The sequence below is a fragment of the Felis catus genome, chromosome A1, assembly GCF_018350175.1.
Source record: "Felis catus isolate Fca126 chromosome A1, F.catus_Fca126_mat1.0, whole genome shotgun sequence".
NCBI classification, from domain to species: domain Eukaryota; kingdom Metazoa; phylum Chordata; class Mammalia; order Carnivora; family Felidae; genus Felis; species Felis catus.
The window spans coordinates 197,236,376-197,249,597 of record NC_058368.1 but is presented as its reverse complement, the minus strand read 5'-3'; the positions used below and the strand labels follow the sequence as shown (position 1 = coordinate 197,249,597).

Sequence of the window (13,222 nt, the reverse complement as noted above, 5' to 3'; positions counted from 1 at the left end):
CAGTAAGGAGAACATAACTTAGGTCTTGGTGTTTGGGAGAGGGCAGTCACGCCATCCTCTGCTTTTGAAAGAGACTCATCTAATGACAGACAACGCGGTCTAGTTTAAAAGTCGAGACCAGTTCAGGGAGAGAAGGGGGGTGGAGCGGGGGGAGGGAGAAGGAAGCCCAGAAAAGGACACGCAGAGCCAGACCCAGCTTTTAATTGGAGGGAATCTTGCAGATCATTTTGTCCAAGCCCCTCATTGATTGCAGAGGGAGGATTTGTCCAAGATGGTAGAACCAGGTAAGAACAGGGAGGGAACTGGAACCCAGGCCACCCACGCACTATCTATGAGAGAGAAGCACCTAAGATTTAAAAAAAAAAAAAAAAGGATGGCCAGAGGGAGGGAGGGAAAGCCTGATGGACTAATTGGATGCTCAGCTTGTTTCCTGCTCAGTTCAACTCACTGTCTCCTTTAAACTTGCCAGGAGGCCGGCCACCCCTCCCCTCCCGAGGTGCTCTTGTGCTCCAACACTTTTAAATTATCTTTGTCACATTTGGGGAGAGCTTCACGTGCAAACTTCATCGCGGAATGAAGTTGTATTTCCCCATCGCGCTTAAAGATTTGCTATGCATGTGAAAGACGACTTCATTTTTCAGAACCTTCGATTTTCATCTCGAAGGCATTGACCAGCTGATTTTCCGTCTTAAAAAATCACTCCGACGGCCTTTTGCCAGTTGACTTTTTTTTTGCCCTTGTTCTTGGAAAAATTAAGATTGTTCAGTCTCGTGGTGCCTAAAACATTGTGACTTAAAAAAAAAATAGTATTTATTTCATTGCTCAGAAGATTTTGTTTCCAGATCAAATTCAGGATGGGTGAATGTGTGTGTGTGTCATTGGCTCCTGTTGCAAACTGCTTTTAAGTACAACTTTAAAACTCTTCAGGGGCGCCTGGGTGGCGCAGTCGGTTAAGCGTCCGACTTCAGCCAGGTCATGATCTCGCAGTCTGTGAGTTCGAGCCCCGCGTCGGGCTCTGGGCTGATGGCTTAGAGCCTGGAGCCTGTTTCCGATTCTGTGTCTCCCTCTCTCTCTGCCCCTTGCCTGTTCATGCTCTGTCTCTCTCTGTCCCAAAAATAAATAAACGTTGAAAAAAAAATTAAAAAAAAAAAAACTCTTCAAGGGTGAAAAGGAATAATTTAAGTCTGAGGCGGTATTCCTGAACTAATTGGTACGTGTTATTTTTATATAAATAAGATTCAACTAGATTTAATTTCTTTCCGACCCCCCTCCCCCACCCCCATCCTCATTGCCTGGTGTCCGTTTGTGGATCTATAAAGCTGTAATGTCCAATAATGGTGCCGCTAGCCACATGTGGCTATTTAAATGTAAATTTGTATTAATTAAAAAGAAATAAAATTAAAAATTCAATACCTCCGTCATGGTAGCCACATTTCAAGTGCCCAATAGCCACATATGGCTAGTAGTTATTACATTGGACGATGTAAATGCAGAACAGTTCCATACTCAGAAATCTACTGGACAACACTGCTTACAGACTAGGAAGGGAGAATGCCTCTCCTAGGTGCCCTTTATTGGCCAAATAACATTAAACAGAAGCCAGAGATTCCGTGCACGCATTTGAGAAACAAATTACATGATCCATATGTCTAAACCGGTAACTTCATGGATTATTCCACCAGTGAGCAGAGTTAATGTCCTTTGAGGCTCATGGTCGCTGTAAAATGTTGCTCCCAGGGATAGGCAGTTCAAAAATTCAGGTAAAAGTCAATTTGGAATTCAAGGGACATTTGCCCATAAGACAAATGTTTTAAGTCACATGACTGATTTTGTAGTACTTTCTGAGATGAAAATTAGTGGAAATGATACCCAGCAGAAAATCAACAATAAAATTTTAATGTGGTTTTGTTTTGTTTTTTTTTTTGGAGGGCTGTAGATTGGTGGGAAGAAATGACCCCTCCATACACACCTACGTGCACAGAATCAGGTCGGATTACGTTGTGGATGTAATCACCCGAGGATGCTTTCCGGGCAGGAGCAGATATGGCATATGTCAGCATAGCCTCCTTGACCCCTAGAGTTCCTGTTGGCACTATCTAGATAAGGAAAGATCTTCACACATCTCGAAGATCAAATCTTGCTACACCGCTGCCCTTTTATAATCACAGTTTATTTACATCAGCAATCTGGAAGAACTCACACCCGCGATGCCTGCATTTCTATTTATGGGATTATTTACAAACATCAGACATTTGTAGGTTTCCAGCCTGTCAGCCTCACCAAAGCGGCACCCTCATCCTGAGGGAAGCAGCAGGGTTAGGGCGGGGGGAGCCCATCAGCAACTCTGCCCCCCCCCCCAGAAAACCCATTTTCTCAATCTGTCCCATCACTGTGATTTTACGCCTTTTTATCTGAGTGGTTCAAAGACTGAGTTTTGACTGAGGACCATGATCACAAATAAATTTTCCTAGAAAATCAAATCGGGGAAAATCTAATTGATCTTAGAAGTTGGTTCTTGAGCAGGAAGGCAGGTTAAATTAGAAGAGGTAGGTGAAAATCAGTACAGAGCATCTGGAGGGACTTTGGGATACTTTTGAGACCTCTCATCCCTATTGGTGATGATTATCCTGTTGGTACTTACTTGATTTTCAGACTCATAGATTTGTTTCCCTCGGCAGTGGTGGATCACTTCAGTGCTCAAGTAAATAGAATCTACGTGGCTTTTTTCCCCCACAGATTGGTGGGAGAGGGGAGAGTGGGATATTTTCCAGGGATGGTGAACAAGGATCAGAGAAAGAAGAAAAGGAAACAGGATGAATGCATATGGACATTCTGGGGGTGGGAAAGGATTGCTCTGAGCTGTGGGGAGGATGTGATGATCATGGTACCGGTGAACATTTGTGGAGCACTTCATGTGCTTTTTGAAATGCTTTACATGTATTAACCGGTTTAATGAGTTAATTAATGATTTAGTTAACTAACTTAACTTTTGTCTTAAGTTTAAGACGGGAGACAAGTTGGATAAGGAGCATGAACTCGAGAAAAAGATTGGGAAAAGGATATTCTCCTGCCTCAGATGGCAAACCTGTCCGAGGCAACACTTTCAGGGCTCAGCCACCAGCTTTTTGCCCTAAGGTGCACCGGGAGTTCAGGGTACCTGTAAGTGAACGATAGTTGAAAGTCCCACTTTCCTGTTTCTTATCTTCAAAAGGAGGAAGCAGATGAGATCAGTTACAAAGATCATCTTTGAGAATCTGGAGAAAGCTGTGGGATAATGTACCTAACACCAAATTTTATATTTAATTAGAAATACTAGACCCCAGGTGCCTCCGTCAGGATATGCTGCAGTAACAAGGCAATGACAACAAAATTCCTCCTTGCTCACAATAGATGTTCATCCTGGGTTAGCCTTGGCGCTCTGCTCCATGACTCCCCAGTCAGGAACCCAAGCTGATGCATCCTGCACACCACCTGGGGTTTCACTGGTTGCTGGGCTATGGAAAAGGCACCAACTGGCTCATAGGGCTTCCGATTGAAAGTGACACACACACTTCCCATTCACATTTCATTGCCAAGCAAGACAGCACGCGCCACCCTTCATGTGCCTAGAATAAAAGATTCAAATTTCAGCCAACAGCCATTAACAACTACGGCCCTAGGTCAGGAAGCCCTGAATCAAGTGATCTCTAAGTCCCTTTTCAGTGCAAGGTTTGCGTGACTTATAATACGCTTGTTCAAATTGTAGGCAATAAATCGATATGTCTCAATGATAGACATCAATTCCCCTCCAATCAGGTGGTCATCTTCATAGCCAGGACAAGAGTGAGCCTTCTCCTAATAGGATATGAGCAAAAGATTTTAGACTGTTGCTTCAAGTTTGAGAATTGAGGAATTCTCTCCCAGTCCCCCTAGGGGCTTTCTACAAGAGAGATTTGACTCCTCATTGGCAAAGCTATGTCAACAGCGTATACATAATGAGTGGACCAGAGAGCTGTCAATATCCCTTCCAAGCCTGGATGAAGCAGGTGCTTAGAATAAACAAACAAACACAATTATTCTAATCAGATGACCAGATTTTAGAACGGTTAAGCAAAGTATATCTCAGGGACGGGAGATCTAGAAAAGTGGCCATGAGAACGTCTGAGCAAGAGAACAATAGACCCAGAGGCTAGCAGAGCTCTGCAGTATTGTTAAATGCCCAGCCTCCAGGGACTTCAGCCCCTTCGTCCTCTCTGCCAGATCCTTTTTCTTCATTAGATACTTCTGATGTTTTCTCAATGTTACGGAAACTGCTCTCAAAGGCAGCCTTAAGAGGCGTCCCCTCATCAACCTCCTTCCAAACTACAGTCCTCCCCTTTATGCCTCTTTGTTACACAAAGTCTGTGCTACCACTGGCTACCCTCATTTTACAGATGTCAAAACAAGAGGCCCAGTGAGAGGGTGTCACTTGCTTAACTCAAAGGCCGATTGGAGGCAGGGTCAGTCATCCATTTCTTGGAGACCCGTGTCAATTGCAGGACCCAAATTCTCTTTGAGAAGTTCGGGGCCTGGTTTTGATCCAGAAATCGCCAAAGAAATGTTATTTCTTGAAGTACTCTACTTCCTCTTTTACTTTTTTTTTTTCCCCACGAATTTGGCCACTGTTATTGCGAGGAAAGGTTATGCTCACTCTTAAGTCTCTGCCTGTTTAAGGAGATTTATGGACTCACGTCTCAATGCCACCCACCTTCGCATGATGCCCGAGCTTGGCAGGTGCAGCCCTGGTGATGTATTGAAGGTACTCAGCTAATTACTTCCCTTTCTGCTTTTTCTCCCAGTTAGGATTAGGACAGTGTCTTCTAGCAGAGTTTTTAAAGAGCAAGGGCCTTCTGGATGGTGATCTCTTTGTTTCTTTCTACAGTTCCTTATCAGCAGAATCCTTACAATCCCCGAGGCAGCTCCAATGTCATCCAGTGCTACCGATGTGGAGACACCTGCAAAGGGGAAGTGGTTCGTGTCCACAATAACCACTTCCACATCAGATGCTTCACCTGTCAAGGTAAGAGACCCAGACTCCCAATGCCCTTGTCAGATTGCAGGCCCTGGGGTCACCCCCAGGACATGCCACAGGGGCGGGCAGAGCGAACACAGGCTGCTGAGATACCTATACGGGCCCAAAGAAACTTGCCTTGCTCCTGTTATGAGAACTCTCCCATAGGCAGCGTGGAGTGAAGAGGAGACAGAAGAGTCGGGACGTTGGGGAGAGAGGGAAGCTGGTGACCTCAAAGTGGTAGCGCTGACCCGGAAGGAAAAAGGCAATCCCGCAAGCTTAACTTACAGATCTGGAAAGAATCCTGTCTTGTGCCTATAAATCAATCTGAGAGTGAATGAAAGAGTAAGCAGTCCTGGCTGAAAGTCAGCATGGCGCTGAGTCGAGCACCTGTTCTGTAACAATGTGGCAATCCTCAAAGGTTAAGTTTAACAGAGGAGAAGGTCCATTATGACTTCACTAAGGTCGGTAGTTTGGGGGCAGACGGATGTTGGGTTACCTCTGAACCCTTAGGAGCCATCAGTTCCTAAAGAAGCAGGATAACCAGCAGGAGGAAGGAAGAGAAACTCTGCTGACAGAGCCCAGAGACGCATCTGGCCCAAGCAGGGCAACACTCCCTTCCCCTCCGTCCCTGACAGATGCCTCCCCAGCCCCCACTTCTTGAACGCCTCATCCAGGCTTCCTGTTCCACAGCGCAGCCATTCTGAGGTTGGACGGCCCTGTGGGTTATAAAATGTTCGGCCCCAAAGAGTTAACGTGGCACCTGTTGGTTCTAGATCCGCCCTTATGAAGTCCGATGAGCGCTTCGTGTTTGCCTTACAACCGTGACTGCTATTCACACGCTTGTAGCAGCTAGGGCTCCCCGTGCCTGATTATAGATCCTTAAATTGATCCTATGGACCCTTAAATTCCAACTTGTATCATCATCGTGGAGTCTTCCTCCTTGGTCCATTCCGGTTTGTCAGTATCATTCTGAAAACATAGCGCCCAGGACGGACCACGGCTCTCAAGGTCCGCCAGCTACGGCAAGGGCAACATTTCTGTGAATATGACTGATGTCGAATTGACCTCCTGAGGACCCACTTCACACCATTGACATAGACTGAATTTGAGGCCAAACGAAACCTCGGATTTTTTCGTTTTAGTAACTGCTTCCAACCTCAGTCTCGTGTGTCTGAGATTGACTTCCCCTGCCATCGAGAAAAACTCTGGATCTCTTCCTCAGGACCTAACTACACGCCGCACTGAGCAAATAAACTCAGCGAATAAACATACTCACATGCCCTAGTTTTTTGTACGGAAGCTTACATGGAGTATATTTTAACTGACGTGGCTTAAATTCTATAGTGTGAATTGGCAAGTCCCTTTAGTGCAAGCTGACCTGCCAAAGTGTCTTGGTGAGTGACCGTTGTTACATCCCCTAGAAACCGAGGCAGGACAGAGGGTGCAGACAATAAAATTGTTCTCGGGAGGTTTGAGCTAGCACGGTGCAGTTGTATTCTTAAGCAAGTATATTAGTTACCTTTTGCTTACACCGAAATTTACCAGTGTAAAATAATTTTTTATTTAGCTCGTGATTCGCTGGGTTGGCGGGGCCGTTCTTCCAGTCTGCGCTGGCCCTCCGTATCTCCGCTCGCCTCATGATATCGGTGGGTCAGCTGGCAGTGGTTGCCAGGCTGCTGAGCTGGGTGCCTGCAGATGGCTTCTCGCCCTCCAGCAGCCTGGCCTGGACTCCTCTGCATGGTGGTCTCAGAGTTCCAAGGACAGGAGAGCAAGCTTCAATAAGCGAGACCCGTTTGAGCCTCGGCATGCATCCTGCTTGCTAATGTCCCATTGGACAAATGGCCAACCCAGATTCAAGATTGTAGGGAGATAAGCTTTGCCTTTTGTGGGAGGATTTGCAGATGTCAAGAGCATGAAGGCAGAGAAAGGAAGAATTTGGCCATTTTGACAATCCACCACAGGGCGGTTGTGGAATCTCCTTTTGTGGAGATTTTGAAGAAAAAAAATAGATTTACTTTTCTGACTGTTTTCAATGTCAGCTTGCTTAGAAGTGAAACAAATGAGAGGATTTTTGTTTCCAGCAGTAACCAGTTATAGAGACTAGTTACCCTAAATAGCCTCATTTGAAAAAGTTAAAATCTCTGTGAATTTTTCTTACAACTCTTTTACCATGCCCTACTGTGTTGACAAGAAAAGAAAGAACCTGCAGAGGTGAAAAACAAAAATAAAAGCAGAAGTCCTGGTGTGACTTCCAAAGCCATATTTAATCCCCTAAACCTCGGAGACCTTGAGCTCTTGCCTCGATGGCTGTACGGATCATGGACAGGTAGAGGTTAGAGCCTGGTCTGAGTAGAAATCTAACAGGAGACCTCTGAGTAAAGCTGAGATTTTCCCCTATGAAAATCTTACTCTCATTGTATGGATGGATGAGAAATAAAGTGGAGAAGGAGACAGCAACGAAACTTGTCTGTACCAACTTTGGCACTGGGTAGAGAATAAAGCTTTTATCAAAATGTCTGTCCACAATCCACCTTTAACATGAATTCATGTGCTATATTCATGCTATATATCTGGCATAAATTTTTAAAAAGTGTAACGTCATTTAAATTCTTTTTTAATTTTTTTAATGTTTGTTTTTGAGAGAGAGAGAGAGAGAGAGAGAGAAAGAAAGAGAGAGAGAGAGAAGCATGGGAAGGGCAGAGAGAAAGAGAGAGAGAGAGAGGAAGACACAGAATCTGAAACTGGCTTCAGGCTCCGAGCTGTCAGCACAGAGCCTGATGCGGGGCTTGAACTCAGGAACAGCAAGATCATGACCTGAGCTGAAGTCAAAGGCTTAACCGACTGAGCCACCCAGGCACTCCCAGAATTTAAAAGAAAGTGATCCTACATTTGGTAAATGGCAGAAGCAAATGACAGTCCTCTTTGGAGGAACTCAGCTTTACTCCAGACCTCAAAAAACTCCCTCAGATAACATTATTAGCAAAATGAGTAACTCATTCCAATCATAATGGCATAACTACCAGCAAAAGCAATGTAAAGAAGAATCAGGACCTTAAAGACTTCATAAATTGGTATTTTCTGACATTATATTGACTAGATTCAAATACATTTAAGTAGGGGAGAAGGGCCATAAAAAATGAGCAAGAAACAACACATTGTAACCAATAGCACAACAGATTTAAAAAAAGACACATGGGGCTCCTGGGTGGCGCACTCGGTTAAGCGTCCGACTTCAGCCAGGTCACGATCTCGTGGCCCGTGAGTTCGAGCCCCGCGTCAGGCTCTGGGCTGATGGCTCAGAGCCTGGAGCCTGTTTCCGATTCTGTGTCTCCCTCTCTCTCTGCCCCTCCCCCGTTCATGCTCTGTCTCTCTCTGTCCCCAAAAAAATAAACGTTGAAAAAATAAATAAATAAAAAATAAAAAAAGACACAAAACTTCAAAATAAAAATATGTAATATTTGAAATTAGAAAGTCAATGTATGGATTATGTAGCAGATTAGGTGTTGCTGGAGAGAATTTAATAAGCTGCAAGATTTAGCCAAGAAAAAGGTATATCCATATAGCCCAGAAATATAAGAAGGTAGTAAAAATAAAAGAGAAGTTCATACACGGAGAAAATAGTGAAGAGGTTTGACATACATCCAATCAGAGCTCTAGAGGTATGTAACAGAACACATGAGTGGGAAGACAGTATTTGGAGACATGACAGCTCTGAAGTTTCCAGAACTGTTCAAAGATACAAATCCTTGGATCCAGAAACTTAAGAAATCCCGCTAGAAAAATAGAAAATACTTACATCATCAGAATGAACTGCAGATTACCAAAGGCAGAAGACGATCTTAAAAACATCCAAGAGAAGAAATAGATCATCTGCACGTGAATGGTAAGCAGACTGACAGCTGGCGTGTTAGCAACAAGGAAACCAGAGAACAGTGAAATAATACCTGTCTGTACTGAAAGAAATAACTATAAATGCAGAATTAGGTATTCGGCCAAAGTGTCTTTCAAGAACAAAGGCAAACCCATAACCAACGTCATACTTAATGGTGAAAGACTGCTTGCCTGCCTGTAAAATCAAAAGTAGGAACAGGATGTTTGCTCTCACTACTCCCATTCAGCATTGTACTGTAGGTTCGTATTGGGTCAGCTATACAAGAAAGTGAAACGAAAGACATCCAGATTGAAAAAGAAAAGGTAAGATTACTTCTCTATGCACGTGGCATGATCTTAATATATGCACTAAAAAACCATTGGAAATAAATGAGTTCAGCAAGGTTGCAGGGTGAAAGATCAGTGTACCAAAATCAATTCTCTGTCTATACACTTGCAATGGACAGTCTGAAAATGAAATTGAGAAAGCAATGCCAGTGACAATCGTATCAAAAATAAAATATGTAGGAATAACTTGAACAAAAGTACAAAATTTATACTCTGACAGTTACAAAATATTTAAAAAGATCTAAATAAATGGAATCTCGTGTTCATGGGTCTGAGGTCTTAATATTGTTAAGATGGCAGTGTTCTTCAGATTGATCTATAGATTTGATGCTATCTTAGCTTACTTAGTATTTATCCCCAACAAAATACCATAGATTGAGTGGCTTAACCAACACAAGTTTGTTGTCTCACTGTTCCAGAGGCTGGAAGTCCAATATCAAGGTGCCAACATGTTGGGTGGTGGTCGGAGCTCCCTTCTTGGACTGCAGACAGCCACCTTCTTACCGTGTCCTCACATGTCGGAAAAAGAGAAGGAAAGCTTGCTGGTGTCTCTTCTAATAACAACACTAATCTCATAATGAGGGTCCCACCCTCATGATCTCACCTAAACCTAATTATCTCCTCAATACCCCCTACCCACTGGGAGTTAGGGCTTCAAAAGATAAATTGGGGGGAGGACACTATTCAATTCATAACAAATGCAGTCCCCATAGAAATCCCGGCTGGCTTCTTTAAAGAAATTGACAAGCTGATTGTAAAATTCATATGGAACCGTAGGGGATGTAGAATAGCCAAAGCAAGCCTAAAAAAGAGGAACAAAGCTGGACGACTCAAACTTCCCACTTGTAAAACTTACTACAAAGCAACAAAAAACAAGACATTGTGGTATTAGCACATGGATAGACATATAGATCAATAGAACTGAGAGAGCAGAAATAAGCCATGAGATTTAAGGTCACCTGATTTTCAACAAGGCTATCAGGACAATTCTATAGGGGAAGAACAGTCTGCAACAAATGATGGTAGGAAAACTAGATACACATATGCAAAAAAAAAAAAAAAAATGAAGATAGACCCCCCCCCTCCTCACACCATACCCAAAAATTAGCCCAAAATAAGTCAAAAACCTATATGTAAGAGCTAAGACTATAAAACCCTTAGGAGAAAATATAAGAGTAAGTCTTTGCAACCCTGAGTTAAGCAAAGCCTTCTTGGCTGTGATGATGAGTTCGATGTCATCAAAACGGATGAGTTAGAGGTCATCAAAATGAAACACTTTTGTGCTTCAAAATATACCATCAACCATGCAAAAAGTCAGCCCGCTAAATGGGAGAGGAAATTTGTGAATCTTCCATCTGGTAAAGGACTTGTATCTAAACTATATAAGGGATTCTTACAACTTACTAAGAAAAAGACAATCTGAGTTCAAGATGGGCGAAGGATCCGAATACAGGTTTCTCCAAAGAAGTTCTATAAACGTCCAATAAACTCGTGGGAAAATGCTCAATGTCATTAGTCATCTGAGAAAGGCACATCAAAGCACAAGGAGACACACATCGCACCCGCTAGGATGGCCATAGTCAAAAAGACAGACAATACAAGCGTTGGCAAGAATGCGGAGAAATCAGAACCCTCATCCATTGCTGGCGGGAATGCAAAATGTGTAGCTGCTGTGGAAAAGTCTTGCGGTGTCTCTAGGGGTTTAATGTAGAGTTACCATATGACTCAACAAGGTCAAATTCAGAAGACATATGCTAAAGAGAAATCTATGCCCACACAAAGACTTGTGCGTGAAAGTTCATAGCAGTGTTATTCACAAAGTCAAAAATTGGAAACAATTCAAATATCCAGCAACCAATGAATGGGTAAATAAAATGTAGTGCAATATCATTCAGCAATACGAAGGAATGAAATACTGATACGTACTCCTACGTGGATGAACCTTGAAAACACAGATGGCCCAGAAACATGTAATAAGATTCTTGGGGCACCTGGGTGACTCAGTCAGTCAAGCGTCTGACCCTTGATTTCAGCTCAGGTCATAACCTCACGGTTCATGAGTTCGAGCCCTGCATCGGACTCTGCGCTGACAGGGAGGAGCCTGCTCCGGATTTTCTCTCTCCCCTCCCTCTCTGCCCCTCCCCCTGTCACTCATTCTCTCTCTCTCAAAATAAATACATAAAATTTTTTTTTAAAAAAGCATAAGATTCCCAGTTTGGTTAATAATCAGGGAGAGGAAATTTAAAATCACAATAAGATGTCATTTTGTAGCTACCATGTTGACTGCCCATTATCAGCTTTCAGTGACGATATCCATCAGTGGAAACTGCTGGTGGGAATGTAAATGGGATAAACTCTTTGGAAAACAGTAAGGCATCACCTTGCAAATACAGGAATTTTCAAAGCAACATTTCAAAACAAAACAAAACTGCAAGGAGCTCAAATGTCCTTCAACAGTAAAGTAGATCAATTATGATGTGGACAAAGGGATACAGCACAGCAGTGAGAATGAAAACTGCAGTTACGTGCATGGATGTGGATGAATCTCAAAAACATAATCCTCCAAGTATGACGCAAGCACAGAAGAATAAATGCCGTATGGTTCCATCAATATAAAGTTCCAAAAAGGCAGAACTAAATAACGCGTTATTTGTGGATACACCAGAGGTGGTAAAAGCGGAAAGAAAAGCAAGGGGAGGACAAACGCACAAATTAGGGACCACATGGGAAGGGGATGCTTCTAGGAGGTGCAAACGGTCTTCCAACGCACTGGTAGTGTTCTACCAGTGGTAGCGGCTACCTGGGAGTGTATTTTATTCTTCTCCTTTACATTGTACGTTGGGGCGCCTGGGCGGCTCAGTCGGTTGAGCGTCCGACTTGGGCTCAGGTCATGATCTCGTGGTCCGTGAGTTCGAGCCCCGCGTCGGGCTCTGTGATGACAGGTTGGAGCCTGGAGCCTGCTTTGCATTCTGTGTCTCCCTCTCTCTCTGCCCCTCCCCCTCTCATGCTCTGTCTCTCTCTCTCTCTCTCTCTCTCTCTGTCAAAAATAAATAAACACTAGCAAAATAATAATAATTAAAAAAATAAACTGTACGTGGATATTGACTGTCTTCTGTATGTATAATATATTTCGCAATTTAAATATTTAGATCGCCCTCGGTGGCCCTGCTAATAACACTTTGGTTTTGAAATTCCGTAAAACTCAGTCTCATTTGAAAAGTTGAAAATCAGTGGAATCATATGACAGAATCCTGGGCTCTCGGATCTGGGGTGTGTTCTCAGTTACCGCATAGCCCCTTCATTTCACAAATGAAGCAACGGAGCCCAGAGAGGTGGGGTAACTTTTTCAAAGCCACACAGCCCCTGAGCGGTAGAACAGAAATACGGAAGAAAGGTCCAGTGACCCACAGAGCAGTACAAACGTGCTGTGACTGTATGCCAGGCCTCTTTCTAGGCATTATATTTATAGTGGACGTTCGTTCCGGATTTTCTCAAAGCAGTGCCAAGTTTTCATATCCTGTCCCACTGTCAAACCAAATGATCTGCTTTTTTTTTTTTTAATAGTAGACTTTTTGATTTTTTTGATTCACAGAATAACGACTGCCCCAGGTGTGTTCATTCCACATCAGTTCCATACTGCAGACCCTCTCCAAGGCCTTTCCTGTTATTTGAACGTTGGGCTCTGTTCAACCTCAGATGCATCTGTCGGTGCCGTCCAACTTGTCTTCCGTCCCCGCGTTCCCCACTGGATTTCCAGGAACCCCCCTGAGATCCTTATCAACCTTTACGTCCTTTCTACCAAAAACTTCCTCCTTCAGCTCCTTGGGGGAAATAGAGGAACTGATTGTTCCAAGTTTTCTGATGGCCTCCTGGTTTTGTCCACTGGGAGAGGTGGCTGTGAGGGTGGAGCTGGCTGGGGAAACAAAGGAGAGAAAAGAAGGAAAAACAGGAACTGATTCCCATGAGGTCCTA

The 13,222-nt window shown here is 43.6% G+C and overlaps 1 protein-coding gene across 8 annotated transcripts in view; it reads left to right on the top strand.

Annotated features, from left to right (window-relative positions):
- The window catches only part of ABLIM3 (actin binding LIM protein family member 3), a 110,458-nt gene that overhangs the window by 33,937 nt on the left and 63,299 nt on the right, over positions 1 to 13,222 (top strand). For all 8 annotated transcript variants that reach the window (XM_006928010.4, XM_019810883.2, XM_019810880.2 and 5 more), the window contains one exon: positions 4,901 to 5,038. In XM_006928010.4, coding sequence (XP_006928072.1) covers positions 4,901 to 5,038 — 138 coding nt within the window. The remainder of the gene's footprint in view (positions 1 to 4,900; positions 5,039 to 13,222) is intronic.